The sequence below is a fragment of the Falco peregrinus genome, chromosome 9 (genome assembly GCF_023634155.1).
Source record: "Falco peregrinus isolate bFalPer1 chromosome 9, bFalPer1.pri, whole genome shotgun sequence".
Lineage (NCBI taxonomy): Eukaryota > Metazoa > Chordata > Aves > Falconiformes > Falconidae > Falco > Falco peregrinus.
The window spans coordinates 37,656,474-37,679,439 of record NC_073729.1 but is presented as its reverse complement, the minus strand read 5'-3'; the positions used below and the strand labels follow the sequence as shown (position 1 = coordinate 37,679,439).

Sequence of the window (22,966 nt, the reverse complement as noted above, 5' to 3'; positions counted from 1 at the left end):
CTCCCTGCTGCCAGGCGGCACAGCGGAAGCGCGGCCACCGTCCCCACGTATGGGTCGGGCCTCCTAAGAGCAGAGAACTGACAAGGCCGGACAAGGCAGGGATTTGCCAGCTTTCCCCCTCCCGAAGCAAAGCCCGCCGCAGACCCGGCAGCACGCCCCCGTCCCCGCCTCACAGCCGTGCCTCAGCCGCGCCGCCGCCGCTCCCGCCCACCGCGCGCCGCCCCGCCCCCTGCAGGCCCGCGCACGCGCGGGGCGGAAGGGGCCGCGCCGCTCGCCGGAAGCGGCGCTGAGGAGCCACTCATGGCGGCGCTGGGGCGAGCCCTGGTGAGTGGCGGCGGCGGCCATGGCCGTCTTCCCCGCCCCGGCAGCGAGCGGTGTGTGCGGCCGGCAGCGTCCCCGCGGGCTCGACCCAGCGCCGCTCGTGTGGTGCCTGCGCTGTGGCCCCGCCACTCCCTGCGGGCCGCCCTGTGCGCGGCCGGTCTGCGGCGCGGCCTCGCCCTAGTCAGCGGGCACCAGGCCGGGGCCGGGGGTGGGGGGCGAAGCCGTGCGGGCTCTGCGGGGGGTCGCGGCTCCCGCTGGCTGTTCCCGCCCCCACGTGACCCCTGCCCCGGCAGTGGGCCCTGCTGAAGGGGCGGGTCGAGCTTTTCCTTCAGAATTTGTGTCTACATAAGAGTTGTGCGAGGCTGGAGCAGCCCCGACCGGGGCCTGAGGGCGGGTGTTCGGCCTGGTGCTGCTGGTTGCTGAGGGCACGGTGCGTGTGCCCCTGGGCTGGAGGTTGCTGTGGGGTTCCCTCCTCGCTTTGGTGTTTGATAGCAAAGAGAATATAAAGATTCAGTGCTCACCGGAAGAGATCCAGTTCCTGTGAATGGGAGTGGATTGCTAGTGATGCAGCTCCTTTATTCTGTCTCATGCATTCCTGTATGGCGTTTTTCATTCTATTAGACTTTAAATTCTTTTCAGCAGAGTACTGCTTTTTAGCATATAGTCTAGGAAAGGGAAGTTTATGCATGGGTCTGATACTCTGTCAAAACATGAATACAGAGACGGGCAGAGCTGCTGTGTGGAGGTTTGTCAGAAAGATGAAAGACCTTTGGTCATGGGCAATATCCACTTATAAAATTAATCCACCAAATTCTTGGAACTGATGTCTCAGGGTGTGGTTTCTACAAGCACGGTGAGCCCAGCCCTTTCTGCTGTGAAGCTGAAAGCAACTGAGAGCAAGCCTGCCTGGGAGCAACTAAAGTGCAGTGAGCTTGAGTTCCTGCTGCCTCCTCCTGTTCCTGCTCTTTCTCCTTGCTCTTGTCTTTGCACTGTTGTCCACCATTGCTGCCTCCAGCATTTTTTTTGGCCCCCATGTTCCAAATGCTGGAGCAGCAGAACCATGGCGACATAAAAATAGTTACCCACAGTTTTAATGTGTTGAAGAGGAATCACTAGCAAAAAGGGAGGGCGAAACCAGGCAGGAGGGGAGCAGGGAGGGTGGCAGAGAAGCAGTGAGTCACTAGATGGGTTCAGCTGTCAGCGGAGCTGCACTCAGCGTGTGGTTTGCAATGAAAACCTGTGTGCAGAAGGTGAATGACTTGCCTCCTAGGCTCGCCTGTCCCTGGGCACCTCCTCTCCCAGTTGCTTCTGGCATTCATGTGGCAAAGTAAGCTGATTCAACTTTTTAGCCTGGCCAGAAAAAATTATCTTTGGAGTAGAGGAGAGGTAGTTGTTTGCCATTTTTGTGATCTGAAGTGCCTTACTTTGTAATCAGAGACTCACCTGAGCAGTTTCTAAGAACCCAGATCAATTCCCTTAATGGATTAGAATTGCAGCTCTGAGGAGTTGCGGAGGGACAGGCTGAGGAGGCTGTACACTGCCTCTGAGGGACGGCGGTGACTGCAGGTATAAGGAAGGGTGAGCGGAAACCCAGGCTGGTTTTATGTCTGCTGCTCCTAATCCTTGGGCAGATTTGCTAGTCTCATAGTTGTTTTTCTACTAAGGAGAGTTTGACTGTCCACTATAACAGGTATTTATACAAATTGGTAAGATTTCCTTGGAGTCTTCTGTTCTCAAAGCTAAACCTCTCCTCATATGTTGGAAGCTTCAATGTGTTAATTGTCTTTGTGGCCGATTGAAAATGAAGCTATTTTTATTAGAAAAAATCCATATCCATTCTAATAATATATACATTATTTCCAGTATTAATGTAGAACATGGATGAAGGAGGCAAAAATTGTACTAACCTGAATATTGCAGAAAATGAAAGGTGCAAAGAAAGGCCCTTCTCTTTTCTAAGTTACCTGACATTTTTATTACAGAAAATAATTATCTTCACTGAAATTTATTGGGACAATATACACTTTCAAAATAGTACAATTCTTAGCTGTGTAAGTAAGGCAAAGATGCATAAAAGCTGAGACCTGGATGAGGGCTTTTTAGAGACCACTCAGCTAATTGAAGAATGCTTCTTAAGCATTTGAATTTATTGTATAGATACAAAAATTGTGGTGTAGTTTTATGATGTAGACCAGGGATCCTCAAACTACGGCCCACGCGGATACAGCCCCCCAGGGTCCTCAATCTGGTCCCCCGTATTTACACACACACACACACACACACACACACACACACACACCCCCGCTGGGGTTTGGGGGGGGAACCAAGCAGCTGCAGATGACTGCCTGCCACTTCATCCGTGCACTGCCCCCCTGTTTAAAAAGTTTGAGGACCCCTGATGTAGACAGGCCACCAGTTCCTTTGACTGATCTGTTTCTGCCATCAAACTTACGCTGCATGCTTGTACTGGACAGCACATTTTTTTAAAATCAAAATTTATGCTTCTGTCAAACGCAAGGTGGGAGTTTAATCTGGGGATTGTTGTAGAAATGAATAAAATTTGTGGAAGCAGGAGGACAAACTGTTTCTGAGTATTGGGGTGCTTTTCTCAATTACTAGTCTTTCTGTTCCAGAGCTGCCAGACTGGAGTAACTCAATGGATAGCAGCATGCAGTGGATTATTACGAATAACCTCAGTCCAAGGCCAGTGTAGACGAATGCTCTACAGTATTTTTCAGGTAGGCTATCAGAGTATGTTAAAGTGTGTAAAACGTGGGATAACTTTAAATTAGTAAGAAAAAGTTACAGTTTTTAAAGAAGGGGGCTTCCAAAAGTGTTGTCTTCACTGTCTGTGTATTGCTGAAATATCAAGGCAACTTAAAAGCTTTCTGCTGCTAAAAGGGTGAGCTCTGTCTTTATTACACAATTATCTTCATTCCAGCTATGCAGTCTTTTAATGGATCCAAATGATCTGCTGTGAATAGATTAAATGTAGGAGTCCAAACGTAGGTGTCATTTTTCCAAAGCAAGCTAGTCATGATTGCATGTGATTTCCAGCACTTTATTTTATAGAATGCCTCCACTGTACATTAGCCTTGGACTTTCTAGTTTGTTTACCTGGCACAGTACATTAAGTAGTGTTGTTTCAGTGGAAAGCAGTGCTTTGCAGTTTCCCTTCCAGTTCTGCAATAGCATGCTTAGTGTCAGTTTGTTTCTCCATAGTAAATTAACTAGAACATAATGTAATAGCAATTAATAATGGAGAGGTGGAAAATGGGAATAAATGCAAGCTATCTGAACAGAATTAGAGCGTATCTCTTGGCGTTTTCTTCTTGCATACAATGAAATGAGAGGAGATTAAGCTTCTTTGTCCTCCTACATATTACAGCTTTTATCATAGAGCCATGACTTACAGAATTAGAAACTTACCTGTAAGTTCCTTGGCTTGGATGTGTTCTCTCAGATAAAACATTCCGGACCAGGGAAAATTGCCTGTGATGTTGTGAAAAACCGTATTATTAAAGCACCAGTACATATTAAATAGCCTATGATATTGAGAGTAGAGAGGGAAATGAGCAGTTGCAAAGTTGATTGATAGAGTTGGGCTTGCTCTGAGTCACCAGTAGATTCAGCAGACTTCTGGGGTTGACTGCTCTGAGCAAATCAGTATTTTTACTTGTCTGAATTTATTTATAAACAAGTTAGTGCTAATCAGGGTGTGCTGGGAAGCTATGATAGGTGTTCTGTTCAGTGTGCAGCTTCTTGCATGGAGATCCCACTCCTACTTGGTAGTTTTCTTTATTCTGCAGTAGCTTTTGTAATACAAATGTGCTGTGAAGTTGTAGTGGATGTAGTGATAGCTTTTACCCTGTAATTTGTTTTTCTCAGGTCCTGGCCACAGGCAGTTGAATGGACTGTAAAGCTGTAGATCAAAATAGCATACACTCTGTTTCTCTGTAAGGCCTGGAAAAATAATTATTCTTTATTAAGAGACAAAACTTATAATTACAAGTAGTGTTTGAGAAAATCAAAGTGGATAGCCTGAGCCATTCCATCAGTACATTTACAGAACACTAGAAAATGTGTGGTGTAGAGCATTAAGCATAGACAACCATATTGTTTGCAGCAGTTATGATAATAAATTTGTGCTTTTTGTGATACAAAGTTTTTCAGTATTAGACTGAACTGTAATTGACTTGGAAGCAAATTAAGGGTAATTGGTGTAAAGTTAAGTGTTTACTAGTCAGTGGTCTCTTCATGTTTTTCTTTTATCATTTTTACTAGAGACACAAGGCTGGCCAGCTCCGACTGTCTAAATCCTGTGGTGGATTGATTCAAGCCAATGGAGTCATTAGACAGCAAAACAGATCATTTTACAATACAAATAAGGTTAGAAGAGTTTGATGTTTTTATTGTCAGAGGGCACGTTGTTCTAGGGATTATACAGATACAGGTAACAAAACACTTTTTAAAACATGTAGATGATTCAACTTTCAGATACCGTGAACAATGGGTCCAATAATTTGAGTAGTGCTCTCTGTTCCTGTCCAGGAAATGAAATACTAGCATGGGAAGGTGTAGTTCCAGTTGGGTTGTCTGGGGTGAAAGTTCCAATTATAAGCCTGAAGGCATTTTTCCAGTGAGGAAAGAAACTTAAGGAGAGTAGTTATTGTCGTGGGAGGCAGATATTCCTTTCATATCTTTCAAGAAGGAAACACAGAAGTTGCTCATATGTATTAAAAGTGACAAGCTGTTTCTTGATTCTGTAGCTTGGGAATAATGTGTGATGGCAGTTTTGCTATCTACTAAACACTTGACAGTTGTCCTGCAGTCTACTAATAATGACTAATTATTGTGTAATAATTTATTTACTGTTAATCTGTACCATTTTTTTTTAATTTGCGGTCTCTGCATCTCTTACATTTGTTGTTTTTGTCTTGGAATAGATGTTTTCTGGAGTATGAAACATCTTCATAAGATTAGATTAGCACTTAATCCAAGGGAGTCAGTGTCTCTCAACTAATAAATATCCAGATCTTGTTAATGCATTGTGAGGAAAATGGAAAATTGAATGCATGCATGAGAAATGAGAGGACAGAAAGAAAAAGAAAGTTGTGGATTGATGGGTGAAACTTGCATAAAATCAACAATCCCAGTTTGCTGTCTGCCTAATTGTGTATTTTGATGGTGTAGAATTAGGTGTAAATGCTAACTAGCATTTTATATTGGTTGTTTTGACATGGATAGACAAAATGAAGGAAAACAAGGAAATCTGTGGAAGGAAAGAACACCTGGCTGCTGTTTGCATCTAGTGCTTAACTGGAGTTTTTCCTTTGTTTAGTCAATTTCTCAGTGTTTTTCAGCTGGTGAGGTAGACCAAACATTTTGCAGACAAAGAGATTGAGGCGTACAAAATGGCTTGTACAATTTACCATGGCTGGAGCTAAGAATAGAATCCAGATTCTCAAACATGGTGCATACCCCTAGACCCTGTGCCTGCCTGCAGTGCCCCTCTTCTGCCTGCACAGGCATCATTTGCAATGCGGATCTGGGAGAGCAGTGGGTGTGGAGATGGTAGATCTAACAAAACAGGAGTGGCATGAAGATCTTCAAGGCAGAGGTCAGAGACTCGCTTTTGATATATTGGAAAGGGCTAGGAGAGTTGTACAAAGGTTGAAAGAAGAATCGGGAAGCTTCCTGGTTAAAATAGCATTGGTGTAAGAAGCCAGGCAGGATTTATGACCAGAGAAGAAGTAGTTTACAGCAGTGTAGGTAAGGTTTGAGGTAGTTTTTTTGGACTGCAGCCTCATTATTTTGAATAGAGAACTACTTACTGAGCTTGACTATGCACTCCTGGTGGGAAAGTGGTTTAGAATTAATGATGAGCTCCAATTGTTTAATTTTTGTAGTTGGTGTCAAAATTAAGAGGCTTATTCACTTTGAGCACTGAATTTCAGGTATTGAGCAGAAAAGTCAGCCTGAGGTAGGCTTATGTCCCTTTCAGTGTATTGATGAGCTTGAGTGAGTTATAAAACATATTTTTGATGTTTCCTCTATATGTTTTTTATCTAGGTTTTCTACACCTGATTTTATATACACTTATAGGACTGTTTAATTGCATTTGGCTGCAGTCCTAGCATTGGCAGGATGTACTGCATACCTCTATCCATAGGTTGAATCAAACACTCACTGCTTAAATCCCCTCTCCATCTCCTGAGCTAGACCAGGCAGACTTGAAGAAGAATGAAGCAAGAATCATGGCATTTCTTAGAAAAAAGTTTTCCAGTCATTTTCTTGGTGGTGAACTAACAACAGTTGAATTGAGGTAATGTTGGTTTTTAACTTCCTACACATAGTGAAAAATCCATACTGAGGGAGAGTTCATAATGTGTTTGTAGATAAGAGGTATGTAGTAAAATTGATCTCCCTAGATCCTAGGGATTTAGTATGATTTTAATTCCTATGGAGAAGATGAAAGTTGATTTAGTGAGTTTGGTACAGCAGTGGTTATTAGGACACAAGTTCTGCATTGAGCATATCCTGCCATCGCCTGGCTGGAGTGGGGCTTATGGAGTTACCTTCTGATGTAAGGTTAGGTGCCATTTGTAGTGTAGAGAAAAGTATTGCATGGGATAATCTTGAAGAGAAAGTACTAAAAATTGGTTTAAGTATTTGTGTACGGAAAAATTACTTAAATATTTGTGTCAGTAGACTCTCTGGGTCCATCATGCGTGGCAGAGGGTGGGAAAGTGCCCTTGCAGACTGTAGCCAACATTCAGAGCAAGGATCTGAGTATTAAAGGACGTCCTGAACAGTGTTACGATGTCTTGCTAGGTGACTGACAGTAGAATGGTGCTGAGCGTGTTTCTTCCTATTTTCCTGAATATTAGGCATGATGGGTTTTAAGAAATTAATAGCCATCTATAAGTAGTACACAAATGCAGAGCTTTTTCTCTGAAATGCTAAAGCTTGTGTGTAGATATATATAGGTATTGATTACATCTCAAAGCTACAGTTTTTGTCGCCTTTACAGTTAGTTTTTAGTTAAGTATAGCAACTTGTGGAAGATATGTGTCTGTATTTTAATATGTATTTATTTATCATTCATGCCATTTAAAAAATTACTATACTAGTGATAACAAAGCTATAGAGAATACAGCGAGAATGATCAGAAATATGAAAAGCCTTCAGTAGGAGAAGAGGCTATTTTAAGACCCTTCTAAACTAAGGAGAGGGAACTGATGGGCACATGTATGATATTGGCTATAAAAGACATAAAAGATACTGAAAAAGAGAATAGAGAGGGTTGTTGTGGCTTCTTACAGGCAAAATAGGGAGCATGCAATGAAATGGCAAGGTTGGATTTAAAACAGACACAAGGGAATTTTTTTTACATAACTATGAAGCTCATATACTACAACTCTGTCTGTTACGGAGCTTAAATAGTTTCTGCGAAGGTGCATCCATTTGTAGCTGCCAAAAATGAATGTGTGGATACATTTTCTAGTGCAGGATTGACTGTCAAAAACTGGGTGGGTACACCCCAGGAAGCTGCGGTGTATGTGCCGTATTTCTTTGCTTTTGTGTCTCGTCCAAGTATCTGCTGCTGGTACTTGTTGGAGATGGAGTCCTGGTCTAAGTGTTTGTTCTGGCCATGTATAGCGGTCCTTAAGTTGCTGATTTGCTTCCCTACTAAGAAAATTCTTTTCTTGGTATGTTCATGTCTTTGAAGGAAGTGTTTGGTTCCAGCAACTTAAAGCAATTTAACATTTCTTTGGTCAGGGAACTTTCTCATTATTCCTCAGTTATATGTAGGAGACTCACCTGCATTAATTTTGGTGAGATGGGTTAAAAGTAATGTAATTTGTTGGTAAAGAAATGTTTATACTGCATACTTAATTCATTAGGAATTATTTGCTGGAGTACAAATGGTAATTATTGATGGCTGGTTGCTACTGCCAGGATGCTTAGAGGCAGAATGCCATGAAGATTTCTTATCCATCCAATGGTGTTTAAAATGTGTAATTAATCTGGAAGAGAGCATTTTTCTTCATGTTTGCAGACACTGCAAATCACTGGAGACGATGTAGATTTTCCTGCAAGTACCATTTAACTGTAAGGAGAATAACATTATGGAGGAGCTTTTCAGGAAGAATGATGGGTTCATGTAGCTTCCATTAGTTTTAAGATGGAGCTAATTGATTTATATAATATATAATTACTTTAGAATATGATTCACCTGGGAGAGTAAGAGAGCAAATGTAAAAAGTTAGCTTTATTTACTGTGTTTGCTGTGATTTGTTTGCTCATTTTATCTGCAAATATTTAAGGCCAAGTAAAGACACACATCTAGAAGGAATATGGGAATGTGGAATGGGAGGCATATTTTGGAAAGCAGGTTTCTGTACAAACTATTTGAGCCTGAGCTTCTAATGGGATGCTTTTATCAAAACAGTTATGCAGTGTTTGCATTCATAAACAGAATAATGTCACATAGGAAAAACAGTGTAATAATATTTTGCAGAGACCTAAATATATATTTTTGTTGAACAAAAAGTAAACAGACCCCTTAAGATTCTGTATTTAACTTGCAGCTTTTCTAACTAAAATGATTTGTCAGATTTAATTGCTAAGACTGAAATATGTCATATTTCAATTTTACAGCATCTTTCTTCAAAGGATTCCTTGCAGCCATCTGAAGAGAAAGTGGGTACTTTCACAAGGATAATAGAAGCAATGGGTTTCACAGGACCACTAAAGTATAGCAGATGGGTAAAGCATTAATTTAATAATTCTTTTGGTTGTTTGATACTTTCAGAGTGCTAAAAAGCAAACACCCCCCCTCCCCCTTTTTTTTTCTTATGATAAGAACAGTACTTAGTGGAACAGTTCTAATTACTACCCATGTAAATTTCTCTTTTGTGATGTGAAGCATAATAATCCATAGCTTGAACCTCCCATGATCTATGAATTGGCGTCACTGACATAAGGAATATTGTATTTGGTTTGTAGAGTCTTAAGCCTTCTTGAATTTCTTCAGATATCTCATTTTTAACTTCATTTGTGCACCAAAGAACACAGTAACAGCTTTACTGTCCAAGTCAAACACCCTCATAGACCATCATCTTCTCTAATAATGAACAATTGCAGTTATCTAGATAGAATTTAGTTACAGAAAAAGCATATTATGATACTTGTCTCATATGCTCCTCCAGCCTACAACAGTTGTCTTTTTCAGGACTTTCTGCATGAAACTAGGCATTTTTCTGTAGTATCTACTGATGTTTTTTTCTTCTATGATTTTGTCTGTTTGTACTTTTAACTCTTGTAAGTTTATAGCATCCATAGCATTCAGTATCAGGGAGTTCCATAGCTTGAGTACCAGCTGGGGGAAGTACAGTTATTTTCAGTTGGTGCCTTTTAATTTTGTACATTTTTTTTTTTTTTAAAAAGGTGATTATTCTTTCCTTGGAGTGTATGTTCACATTCTCCCTTCCACTGATGATATTATAGACTCATATACTCCACAGTATCTTGGTCTTTATCTGGGCTGAGGAGACTTAGTCTAACTCATTTCTTTATTGAGGCTCTTTCATGTTTTGACTTTTATTGCTCTTCTCTGAACCTGAACAACAGTGTTGTGTATTTCTGTGACAGGAGGGTCTCCCAAACAAACAGTAGTGAGATATGATTGCTGTTTGAGTCACTGTGCAGTAGTAGCTGACTAGGGCAGAGTCACAAATAGGTCATCCTCTTTCATACGTTTCAAATAGTCCTTTCATAAGGGAGTTGTTAACGTTGACTAAATGAGAGCAGTTCTGTAAGAGTGACTTTCAGTTCCTTATGCAAAAGGAAAAAGAGATGAAATTCATAATGTCTTTGTTGTGAACTAGGACACAGTATAAAGGAGTGAGAGGAAAAGGCAGCTAAAAGGAGGGGCTGAACCCAACTGTGTAGGAATTAAAATCTGTAAGGTGCTTCAAATATCTGCAAGGCAGAGTGGACCTCCTCTGAGACTAATCCAAAACTGTTGCTGGTTGCATCTGGCTCCTCGGAAAGAAAATACAAAGAAAAGATAATTGATACTTAAGGGAGTTGGGTATTTTGGTTAAAATCAGTTGCTTTTAATCAGGTGATGCTAAACCTTATGAGATGGTAGTGCATGTGTACATACTGTTATAATAAAGATTCTTATTAGCTAAAAGCATTGATTCAGAGTTCTCTTTAATGGCTACTGCCTGCTTTTGGCTAGGAAACTTGGGTTTGGAGAGAGTTATTTTGTGGTTAGGGCCCAAGAGACCTGAGTTCATTTTTGGCCTTGCCAGTGCTCTCTGTGAGATCTCAGGGAAGTTTCTTAATATTTTTCTGCTTTTTTCCATTTTCTTCTCTCTTCTCCCACACCTCTGCTACACCCTAAAACTTCCATGATTAAATTTCACCAGTTCCTCCTGTGTTACCTGCCTTATTTAAGGGCTGGATTGCAGAGAAATGTTCTTTACAATATGTTTTTAATGGCTATTAATGCCTAGTCTGGGGCAGTGGCTTTCACTGGGGAGATCTCTGCTCCCAGGCCAGGCAGCATTTCCTTTAAAAAGGAAACCTTCAGTACTCCAGTAAGCAGCATAAATTATTTTAGTGCAAGAAGCTTAGAGTTATACTTTATTTTTGACAGAAGCCTGAGATTATTGAATAAGAAAAATAATGGCTCCTGTGTTTCCACAGCAGGAGATCAGTTGCAACTTCCTCATTCTTCTTTGGGCTGCCGGAGACACAAATAATTACTTTGGTAATTTAAAGTGCCATTTGACAGGCGTAGTGCTCGTTTCTGTAGTACAGTGAGTACTGAGATGATCCCTAGTATATGTCACTAAAAATAAAAATAATTTTTTTTAAAAAAAACCAAATGCAAACCAAGCCAAGCCCAGTGCTGCTTGCTTCCTGTCTTAGGTAGGGGAGTGAGCTCTGGAGTTTTGAATTTTTTTTATTTTTCTCCCCTTGATATTAGTAAACGTGAGTGGCTAACAGGTCTTCTCTTTAAGATCTTTGCTGTCAGTTAATAGGCTCTTTGAAGCTTCAGCGCATGTTTTTCTGGTGCAGTGGCAGTCCAAGAACAAAATTAGAAGTGCCAAAACACCTGGGTATACTTCCTGTCATTCATCATTTGGGATTTCTTTCTTAGTTGTGAGGCTTAGTTGGTCAATTTTCATTTTTACTGGAAAAAACAGTATTTTAGGACATGTCTGGTATGCCACTTCTTTAGTATTTAAAATTTAGATTATACAAACACTTTGACTGGTGTACATCAATTAAAATTACTGGAGGAAACCGGGAATTATGAATTGGGATCTTTGGAGTCTCTGTAAGGAAAGCAATTTAATTTCTTTTTCTGTGCTGACAATATTATATGAAACTAGATTTGCAAGGTATTCAAGAAGGCATTTAATCATACTTTTTTTGCCTCAAGGCAAGATTGATAATACTTGTGTCATTCCTGTGAGATAGAAAAGTTTAGTGTGCTCCTGAAAATCTTGAGAGATTGTGATTATGAAAAGAAGTCTTTTCAGAAAATGATAATGTATGTACTTAATAAAACAGTAGTGTTCACTAGCTCTGATGATGAATGTTTTTAACTATTGTCTTTTCTTTTTCTTCAGAAAATTAAGGTAGCAGCTTTGCGCATGTACACATGCTGTGTGGAGAAAACTGACTATGAGGAATTTTTTAACAGTAAGTAATGGACTTGATTGTATTTGGACTACTGCCCTGTTGACAGACCTTATGATAAAAATTCATTTGATATATTTATACCAATAAATACGACCGCAAAAAGACTAGTTAGACCCTAATAATGTGTGGTCAGCTAGAACCTGACTGCATTGCAGCGTTCCCTTATGCTCTGAAGTGGTAAGGGTTCAAGGGTAGACTGGAGCCTGGGAATGTTAAATTTTGACTGCTGCAATGGAGAGCAAGGGTGGCATAGTTAAAACCCAGAATATTCTGGACTTTGAAGGATATTGCCGTTTTTATTACCAGGGGTGGGATAAACTAAGAATCCAGCACTCTCTTCCCTTTTTACTGTCGTCAGATGGTCTCTGTGTCCTACCCTGTCCCATGACCAGTTGTGGGAAGGTCCAGTATAACGGGGATACAGGTATGAGAACCATCTCTGTCCACTGATGCACAATTTTTTTTTTTTATGATACAGGGTCAGTTAGATCACAGGGTCCTTCCTCCCTGTTTCTGTTCCTCATGCTGGGACAGATTTGGCTAGAACTTGGAGACTTTCTGCATTTTACTGACCATATAGTAGACAGCATTAAACCAGGACACATCTCGACTGGCTAGAGAATATGACGCAAGTCCCTCCTTAAAATATATAGGAATAATATTGGCTTGAATTGGGATGCTTTTTTCATGTTGCACACAGTTTTTTAGCTATTAGCTAAAAAAATCTGTTACTGCTTTTATTAGTATCAAATCTGGCTGGTGAATGGGGAAGATGTGTTTTTGAGTTTGACATGAACTTCAGTAATACTTTATTGTCATGTGAATTATTTCCTATGTCAATGTGATTTAGCTGGTAGTAAACCCATTGTCTGAACATGGCCTGTCACCTGAATTCCTGAGCTGCCAAATGGTTGCTCATGGCTTTACAATGCATTAGCACAGATTGAGGCTTGAGAGATCAGCTGAAGGGACATCTTTGTGTGTTCATCTAGTGCAGAGCTTATTGAGGGTGGTTTGGTACATGGTGCTGCTGCTGGAGTGTTTTCCAGTGGTTTTCAGAAGGTTTTCCAAAACTGTGATGTGGTTTCAGTGGTTGTGGGAGTGAGAGAACTCTGAGCAATACGATTCATTAGCAATCGAAAAATTAGATCCTCTCTTACTGTGCACACATGTCTCCCCAGCTGTATGCCCTCTCAGGCTTTCCCAGGTAAGTTCTCTTCTGTTTGTCATATTTGCCTCTCAGGTAGAGGCTTTGATATTTTTAGCTGGTGTTTCACTATCTCTGCTTAGCACGTTAATTGTGCAAAGATATATTAATGTTGCCCTAGATTAAAATTTAAAGGAATTTCAAAACATGCCTGCAAAAAAGATGCTGGCATAGATTTTCAGGCTCAATACTGAGTATGACTTCAATTGTATTCTTGATATTGTTTTACTTTTTTAAAGAGAAAATCCCAGAGCTCTTCCGCACTTCAAACATATCACAAACAGCAGACAGCCTTTCCTTCCAGTTTCATCATTTTCTTCAGAATGTCTTTGTTGCTCCTTTTGTCCTACTGTCTTTGTAGCCAGTCCACCTCTGAATTGACACACAGGGACACCTGTGTTTGCATTGACTTGAGACCGTTGTTGCGTAAGGAACAAGACAGTTTGTTCTGCTGAGATTGACGGTGCGTGATGCACCTGTTGGTGTAATAGGAACGCATGTGATGTTGGGGTCTGTGGTTTTGTGGTTCTAGAGAAACTGTTGCTTTCGTATGAAAACAGAGATATGTTTCTATTACTTCTATCTACTTACAGCTGCAGCTGTTTGGGAGATTAGTGCTAAAACTTAACAGGATGTTTAAAAAGTAGTTTCCCTGAAACACAATATCTGCGGGGTAGGCAGGAACCTTTTAAATGGATACTGCCAATGAAGAAGCTTTAGGCTGTGGTTCCTTGGGCAGCTGAGTTGAAGCAGTGGCCAAAGGGAAAAGGCTCATTTCTCCATCTTCCTCTGCCTGTGTTCTGGACTGGACAGTTATGTCCTCTGGTGAACTGTTTTAGGTCACTGAAAGAAAATTGACCGATTTTTTTACTGACTTACTGTTCTGCTGTGTTAGTGAACTAAGTGGCATGTGGAAGGGTCTGATGGACTGCAGCTGTGGCATAAAGTAGGTGGTGAAGAATACACAATTAAGAGAGGGGAGCCTGACGTGAAGCAAGATACCCAACTTTCAGTTCAGTTCACCATGTCTTCATCAAACTCAGTCAGGAGCTATTTTTCTGTTCTGAATTGCTCATTTTTCAAATGAAGATGGGTGTCGCTTAAGCCAGGACTGCCACTCACTCCCCAAAAAGCAGCCTGGAGGACTAGTAAGAGCAGGAAGCAACTAACTCGTAAGTCATTCCCTCAGTGATGCAGCAAGCAGAGGTGTGCCTGAGACTATGCTGAAGTTGGTACTACACACCCACATGATGAATTGCACTGCTTGGGAATCCTGAGAGTAGAAATGAGGTTGCATGTGGCCCAGCTCAGGTCTGGGTCAGATGTTTTGCATCCCTTACCTGATGAATTTTAAGTGCAGAATATGACTGGAGGAAGAGGTATGTCCTCATAATCCTGAGCATTCATGTCTCTTACCGTACACAGACATGTGAACAGGATGTATTCTGTGGGCAGAATAGATTTATTCCCCAGCTGACAATAATCACAGTAATTTCATAGGTAGCTTCAACATCAGACTTTTTTCTGTATGTAACTGTATTCTGAAGGAGATAGTTTTCTGTTTAATTATAGTATGGCTCTTTCTTTTAGTTTCCCAGAATAAGGTGTTCCACAACCCCAAATTTTAGCATTGAATTCTTTTTAAAAAGCTGATATCTGAGGGCAAGCTTGTTACTTCAAAGGAGCCATCCCTCCTTTAAATTTATGATGTAGACATTCCTAATATAGAAGTTGAAAAATGAATTATAAAAATAGAAGTGCAACACTTGGAAAGTTACAGAAAAAATTCTTCCCTCCTGGGTACTGAAGAGGTCTTTTAAAACCTTTCCGTATTTCCAGTAGTAGAGGTGTTAGCTTTGCTTTCCACTGGAGAGTGATTTCTGTGGTGGCAGACTGATGCGTGGTAACTTCTACCTCAGAAACCTTGACTGTTGAAGTAAGTTTTTTTATTCATAATCTTGCCTATGGAACCTTCATTTAATGAAATGGTTTGATTAATGCAAGCATTGTCTACTCTTGCCCTAGTTAGAGATGCCTTGGCCTGCCTTTAGGTCAAAGTAGTCATTTCTAGGCACATGAACTATTTCTAATAGGAATGAGAGCGCCAAAAGGGGAAAAGGGTGAGGGAAACTTGTGTTTAATCTCCAAACACAGACTGTTAGTGCCTTTATAATATCTTATAGGTGGCATAGGTGATGTGTGGGCACTGATGCTGAAGCTTGGCACCTCCTAGGCACTGATGGAGTCACCTCTGTGAGGAGGGAAGAATCGTGATGATTTGCTTAGTTCTTCTAGTGGTTGCCTGACCATAGTTGGCATATAAGAAGATAGAGGTTTTGAAATTTATTGCTTCATGATCCAGGTGAATTCCTTGGTAATACTTGAGAGCCAAGAAGTATAGGAGTCATGAAGGAATATATTCAACACAGAAAAGATAAGGTTGACTTCCTTGGGGTATGTATGACTGGAGAGCCCATTTCTGAATATTCTCTGGCCTTCTTAAAGCTACATTTGAACAGTCCAGAGGACAAGAGCAAGTGCTGGATGGGCCAAGGTGACTGTCAGATCCTTCTCATTAGATACTCCTCTTAAAAACTTCTCTGGGAAACAGATGTGGAGGCAACTTTTTAGGACGAAGATTTGTGATTGACAGGAACCAAAGGACTTAATGTGCCCATAACCCAGAGGTCCATGCTTTTCAAGCATGAGGAAGAAGAATATGGTTTTCATGCCACACAGCCCAGATCTCCAGCCTCGCATCCTAATGGCCCATGCAGATCCATAACGTGGACATGCATATTGACAAAGCATCTCTGGGAAACCCAGTGGCTATTGGACTAGAGCTAAATCTGGAGACAGAAATTGTTTCTATGGTTGGTTTGTGGGTTTAATCCTAATGAAAAATGGTTAGAGGCAAGACAGACTTGGAGTGCGGTGGGTTGTACAGGCATGTAGTAAATCAGGAGAGTTGGAGCGAAGACCCAGCTAGCACAATATTCCGTCCCTGGCAGGAAGCAACAGCAGATGTTAGAGGAAGAGTGTAAGAACAGAGCAAAGCATCCATTGATACTTCCCTGTTACTCTCTACTGCTGTGGGGTTTCCTGAGCTAGAAGCCACATTTGTCTAATTCTCCATTTTGGAATCCCCAGCACCCCACCACCGCCACCCATCGCCCTGGTAAATGTTATCTAAGTGACTTCTAAACACATGAACTCTTTTGGAATCTGTAGCATCCTGTGGCTGCATGTTCTAGAGTTCAAGCACAAGTGTGACAGTAAATGATGTTTGCTTCTGATGTGTGTGTACTGTTTAGGGCCAGAAATTAAATTACTTAAATGTATTTAGATTTTGTTTTTGTGAATTTGTGTTAGGCGCAACATGTGATGAAATTCATATTAATATTTAATTTTGGTTTTGTGTTTTTCCCCCTGCATCAAGGGTGCAAAATGCCTGATACTTTGAATTCATGGTTTCTAGTAGCCCAGCTTCATGTCTGGTAAGTGAAAAGTAAAATAGTAATGTAACTATTTTCAGGAAGTACTGATATGTACCTTATTGTGAGAAAAAGTAGATTTCATGGTTATTGATAATAGTAGTTATATTCAGTTTACTGATTATTAACTTTAGAGTTTTCTACTAAAGAACAGAAAGTCTCATAGAGAAGGTAATAACATCTTTTACATCTCTGAATTCCTCAGTAGTGGAATGATCTTTGCCATGAGTTTTCTAGAAGCCTTGCTCAGCCTGTGTGGAAAAATCTTACTTGAGTGTTTTAGGAAAAACTTAAATTTATGTAAAAGTAATTTAAAATGGGAGAATTTGTGGTGATTGAAGTTGCTGCTCATCAGAAGCATTTAACAAATTATAGCATTGGCATTTATTCTTGCACCTCTGAACCATACGTGCAGGTTAGTGAATGCCAGCTTGGCTACATGTAAAAATATTAAAACCCTTAAACATTATGTTTTTTTCCTTTTTTTTTTTTCATTTGTGAAAATAGTAGCCAAAAAAAATCAGGTTTTCATCTAGCTTTACATACTTGTAAAGGTCAGAGGGATGCACAAGGGAGTACAGTAATTTTTGTTAAGTACCAGATCTTTCAGGAAACTGAAGTCCATAGACTTACATTTAGCTATCCAAAGGCTGAAAGGAAGTTTGTACTGAAATAGCTGCACTTTAAGCATAGGCCCCTTATTTCCTTGCCTCCTTTTTTTCCCCTTGCCTCCTTTTAATTTCCTGTCTCCTCAATATATTGAAAGATGGGGCAGCTCATTTCACTAGAGAATTAATATATTAGTAGAAGCACTGAAATTATAATCAGTTAATGAAATCAGTGGAATCAATTAAGGAAGAACTTCGAAATTTGCAGTTTCTTTCTTACCATTCCCTGTGGAAAAAAGGTTTTAAAAATCAATTGATAAGCTAATCATTCATATAGATATTTGGAAAACTACTGCAATAAATATTCAAAACCAAACTGTTCGTAAGTATCTGGGGAAAACCAAAGAAGGGTGACATGAATCTGCAAAGAACACGCCTTTTTTCCACATCATCTTGATTTTGAATTTACAGGAAAATGTACACTGTGATACACAAAATCACATTCACGATACATAACCTTCTTTCATGACAGGCATAAAAACAAAAGAAGGGACTATGACGGAGATTGAACGAGTATGGGTTACACAGAAATTCTAAGATTAGAGCTACATTGGAGAAGGCCAAGAGTTGCCACACTTTAAGCCAGTGATGTTAAGGAGATATTTAATGAGGGAAATTGAAGTACTCTTAGGATATGGCAGACAGGTGGACAGCAATGTACTACATAATCAGGAAGGAACCAAATCGCTCCACTTCGTGTGACAGCAATGAAAATTCGAGTGTGGAGGTTAACACTAAAGGTTAATATTTCCAGGGTTTATGTGCCTTGCTCCTCCATGTTCCTGGCAGCTTGACCTAAGGAGCACTGTCATTCTGGACCATGAGTGAGAGATCCAGCTTGATATTCCAGGATGCAGAGAAGCTTGCAATGGGCCTACTCGCTACCTGGGTCATTGGGAAATGCTGCAGGCTTTGCTTGTGATTAGCTCAGTGACCAGGATACTGCCATGACATGGTTTTGCTTTAACAGTCAGGTTTATTGCTCTGCTCTCTGTGATTCTCTTTCTTTAATCAGTTTGACCTTGATAAAATGGGAGCAGGGCATTATTGATTCCGTTAGCTCTGGCAGGATCAAGAACATCCTATCCCTGTCTGAAGGCTCAAATACTTCTGTCTTCCCTGCTGGACCTTTTGCCTCAGAGGCTAGAAACCTTCCTGATTTGGTGGCCAATGACCTGACCATGTAGGTTCTGGTCACAGTCTTTCAAAGCGTTGCAGTCTAGATCATGTTTTGGTGTACGCACTTTTTCCTCTTTTCTTGAGAGCTTTAGTTTCAGCTGATGTAGACTGTCTTCTGGAGCTGGAGATGATGAGAATTTTTCCTAGTTTAGTAAACGCTGCCTCCTTTCTTGCTGTTGTTGCCCATTACATTCTAGTTAACTGTGTTTCTGTGCTTTTTGCATCCCACCTTTTATAGACTTAAGGTGCTTGTCAGAGCATACATTACGTTAACACATTCTGGTGGGTCCTCTCTTTGAATCTCTGGCTCTTATTTCTTCTTGTCTGTGAATACAGTTTCCCTACTTACCTCCAGTCAGAAAGGGGGCAAATTCAGGCTCTTGTGTTTAGCCTCTGCTTTTGCTAACTTATTTCAAGATAATGTTCCTTTAGACACATTCCAGTGCCTTCCAATGCAGTGCTAAAATTATATATTAGAAAATCAATCTGTTGGTATTCTTTCTTGAATGTCATGTTTTTATAGGCCATTTCTGTTACTTCACGGCTTTGGTGTCAGGAGGACTTTCTATGTTTTTAGAAGTCCAGACCTTTTAGAAAATCTGAAGCTGTTCATCTCCGCTGCTGGGTTTGCCTTTTTCCTTGCATTGGCAGTCCTAATGGAGTATTGGCTGTGTGCAGAGCTTTTATGCAACTGCCAAAGAGATGACTTTGACTGTACTAAGAAATGTCTTGGTACAGGATGTATCATGTTACATACCTAGAGTTCCCTTCATATTTTCACCACACCAAGTATGGTGACATCTCTAAAGTATTTAAGATTGAAATAGAGAGGTGCTACAATTCCTGTTCTGAAAGGCTCAAAGCTCTGTTGCGAGAATTCATCTGAGTGTTGTTTTTCATAAGGAAGTCTGCACTTGAGAAAGTGTTGATCAGTCTGAGAGAGTCCAGAGGAGAACAAGAACCACCAAGTATGTAGGAAACAGTTCCTGGAGGAAAAGATTTCTCAGGTTTGCATAGAGAAGACTGAGGATACCATACCATTTTGAAATGTGCTGCTTCAGAAGAAGGGGATTAAACTTTCTGTGTTTTGTGACAGAGAGGACAGGGAGAAAGGGGTTTAAATTACATCAGAGGAGTCTTGCTTGAGAGAGGTTTTAAGAGAAAGTTTATATGGAATGTCTCAGGCATCGAGTTGATCCTGCCTTTACATGAGGGAATGGGCTACGTGGCCTAGGCAGAGAGAGGCACCAGGGAAGAGGAAGACTGCACAGCCAGGCTTGCTGTTAGTTTGTGCCCCAGCAAAGACCTGTATGTGGCTGTAAATGCATACAGTACTTGGTGAGCTTGCTAGGCTGGGGCACAGGATAACATGCAGACCTAATTACGAAGAGTTCAGAATTTTGCTTATAACCATTTTTCATAGCATATGTCACAACATACAGCTGATCACAAAGTCGATTTCAGAGCTTCCTTCTCCTGTCTCCCAAGTTGCTGGCCATTCATGAATGGGTTAAACAGAATACCCTTCCAAAATTACTGTTGATATTGTGTTGTTAGGCCAGAGTAATTTCTCTGGACAAGTTTAATGTAGCCCCAGTAGCTGGTCTGGAGCAACTGGGGAAGCAGGAATGAGTGGCCAGGTGGAGGCGATAGTGGGAAGCTCTGTGTGGGCTTTGCATTTGTCGTGCTTTAGAAGTATAATGCATCATCATACCTTGATTGCTTGGCACTGAGCTGCCTCACAACGGTTGACAGGGCAGTGTCGACTACTGCTTCTGGTGTTTAAGCCAGTCTTTTGGCACTATGGGAATAATGACAGAAGCATTTGTAGCTAAGGCTGTTGTAGAAAACTGCTACCCCTCATCTAAAATGGGTTGAGTTGATGCTCCTGTTCCTTTTCAGGCATCTTTTCATATAATTTTCTTACCTTAAATACAGCATAAATTATCCAACCCAACCAATGTCAGGTAGACAGCTTTCTAAAGATAGTGTGGAATAATTTTGCTTTCATGGTTTGATGAGGATGAGTCAGTATTTGACTAAACTACAGGACAGATTCTGTAGTGAAACGATAAAATGTTTCACACTGTGTTGATCTAATGAGAAGGCTTATAGTCTTTAAAGAGCCTGTGTCTTTTAAACCTCAGACGGCAGGTGTAGTAACAAACTACCAAATTTTCAAATAAACTGCAAAATTCCATGATCTCACTCGTGGTGCTGCAGAACAGCTCTGTGACAGCACTATGCATCCAAACACAGAGCCACCTTTTAGGCTTCGTGAGTAGCAGTTTTTACTCTGAGCACCACTGTAGTCCTGCTCATCAGTGACCAATTGTTAGTTGTTGGTCTGTGTGCTGCGCTCTCCTCCTGCTTCACCACCGCTGAAGGCAAACTGGATAGGAACCAGTATTTATGCTCAGGAGTAGGTTTTCTTGCCAAGCCACTCTTGAGGTTCCCCCCCCCCCCCCCCCCGAGCTTGCATATTCAGCAAGAGAAGCATAAAAATGGTTTTCTTAGCCCAAAATAGGGATACAGTAACTCTTACTAATTAACTTTTTTATGCAGCTGAATTATGTAAATGCACAAGGAACAAAGGTTTTTAAAATTGGTGAAAGTAAGACACAAAAGTTTTATGCTCCTTGTGCATTTGTTTTGTGGAAGGATTGGGAACTGGACAGCTGTTCTCTGGGTTCTGAACCACTGTTGTAGCAGAAAGCTTTGTCATCTTTCTGTGACCAAAATAAGCATTCATTTCTTGATACTGCCTTAATTGTGTTGTTTGCTGGGTCAGTGGTGTTGTTGGACAGATAACGAGTTGTCACTGCCACAGCATAAAGTTCGGGAATCCTTACACAGCTCTGCTTCCTGAGACAGAAATTGCCACCATCTTCCCTCTGTTCCCTTTGCTGACTGTTGCCCCTCTCCTTCTCTACCTGCCTCTGCCCAGATTCTCTGTCACTCCACCCTTTGATCATTGGTCTACTTGTCATGCCTCAGTCCATCTCTCGAGTCTTCTGACCTCGTTCCACCTGGCTTGTGTTGGAGCCTGAGCTGTCTTGTATGGCTGGTGTCATTTTCAGAAACTCTCCATCTAGAAATCAGATTCTGGTCCATGGGCATTTCTTCTTTCAGTTTTGGTGTCTCAGTTGGATGGCCCTTGTATGGGACTCAAATCTATGGTTCTAATCAGAAAAAAGAATATAGAAGTAATGCAGTTTGTTACCTTCAGTTTGTTTTGTCTCTGTGACTCATTGCTACCAATTAGTTTTGCTTCTGAAAAATACCTTTCCTTTACTAATCAGTAGAGAAGATAGAATCCATCATAAAGATTGGCATCTCCTGAGGTCAGCTCACAGTCAGGCTTCAAGTGTTTATGATTGTCCCTGTTGAGCTGGCATTTACACATCACCAAATACTTTGAATGCTTATAGGGAGGCACAAATCTTATGTCCACTGAAGAAACGAATGGACAAAAAAAAAAAATAATTCTAATTTTTAACTCTTGTGGCACATTCACTGTTGTTCGTATGCAGCTGCTTCAAAGTGGCCTCAGTCAGCTCTGCTCTGTTGTTTTTACATAAGCTGGAAGAATAATTTCCTGTGAGCAGTTTCCCATCTGTAGCACGTCTCTATGAAAAGCAGTAACGTCTTTGAGCTCCAGTGTTTGAGCATCACCTCGTCTACAGTAACTCAGTCAGTCATGGACAGGCGCTTCTGACTCGTAACACAGCAGCAGAGCTGATTAGTGAGGTAGAGAAGGTGGGACTGGTGATGGGACTCAGCTTAGTGAGGAATTGCCTGTATTTCAGTTCATGCTGTTTACAGATCTTGTAAAAGAGGCAAAATAAAATTTTTGTTCTGATGATTTATTTTTTAGACAGAACAGCAGCAATGACGTTCAAGTGGCTTCAGTGCTTTAAAAAAACCCTCAACCTGGTATCTCATTAAGATCCCACAGTGAACTTACAAACTTGTGAGTTCTTCTAGCAAGTACTGTGTGTAGGGGATTTTCTGAGTGGTTGGACGTGTATCCAAAGACCCACATAGCTGAAATAATTTAAGACATTGCTAATGCGAATTTGGGTGAAGTCTGTAACTTGCCTAAGCTTTCACAGCTTGGCTACCTCGGACTTTTACAGCACTTCAGTATACCATGCTGAGTTACAGCTAGCTTGTAGCCTAGGATTAGACAAGAGATTTGTTCCTGCTCCAAAGGGTGATATGTTCTTAAGGCTCAGGAATCTAGGTTGCAGTACTGTTTAACTAGATTACAGTACTGTCAGCCAGAATAGCTGTCACTCTTCTATAGGTGGACTGGCCAAAATATCATAGATACTGCTTTTGAGTACAGAATAGAAAAGTTTGTGATA

At 40.9% G+C, this 22,966-nt stretch overlaps 1 protein-coding gene across 2 annotated transcripts in view; it reads left to right on the top strand.

Moving 5' to 3' along the window:
• Positions 1 to 241: 241 nt before the first annotated feature.
• The window catches only part of LOC101913864 (ubiquinol-cytochrome-c reductase complex assembly factor 1), a 46,819-nt gene continuing 24,094 nt past the window's right edge, over positions 242 to 22,966 (top strand). Inside the window, exons 1-6 of one of the 2 annotated variants that reach the window (XM_055814147.1) lie at positions 242 to 324; positions 2,955 to 3,059; positions 4,606 to 4,710; positions 8,986 to 9,093; positions 11,976 to 12,048; positions 16,695 to 16,752. In XM_055814147.1, coding sequence (XP_055670122.1) covers positions 301 to 324; positions 2,955 to 3,059; positions 4,606 to 4,710; positions 8,986 to 9,093; positions 11,976 to 12,048; positions 16,695 to 16,752 — 473 coding nt within the window. In that variant the 5' untranslated portion in view covers positions 242 to 300. The remainder of the gene's footprint in view (positions 325 to 2,954; positions 3,060 to 4,605; positions 4,711 to 8,985; positions 9,094 to 11,975; positions 12,049 to 16,694; positions 16,753 to 22,966) is intronic. The other variant, XM_055814148.1, reaches the window with a different exon arrangement.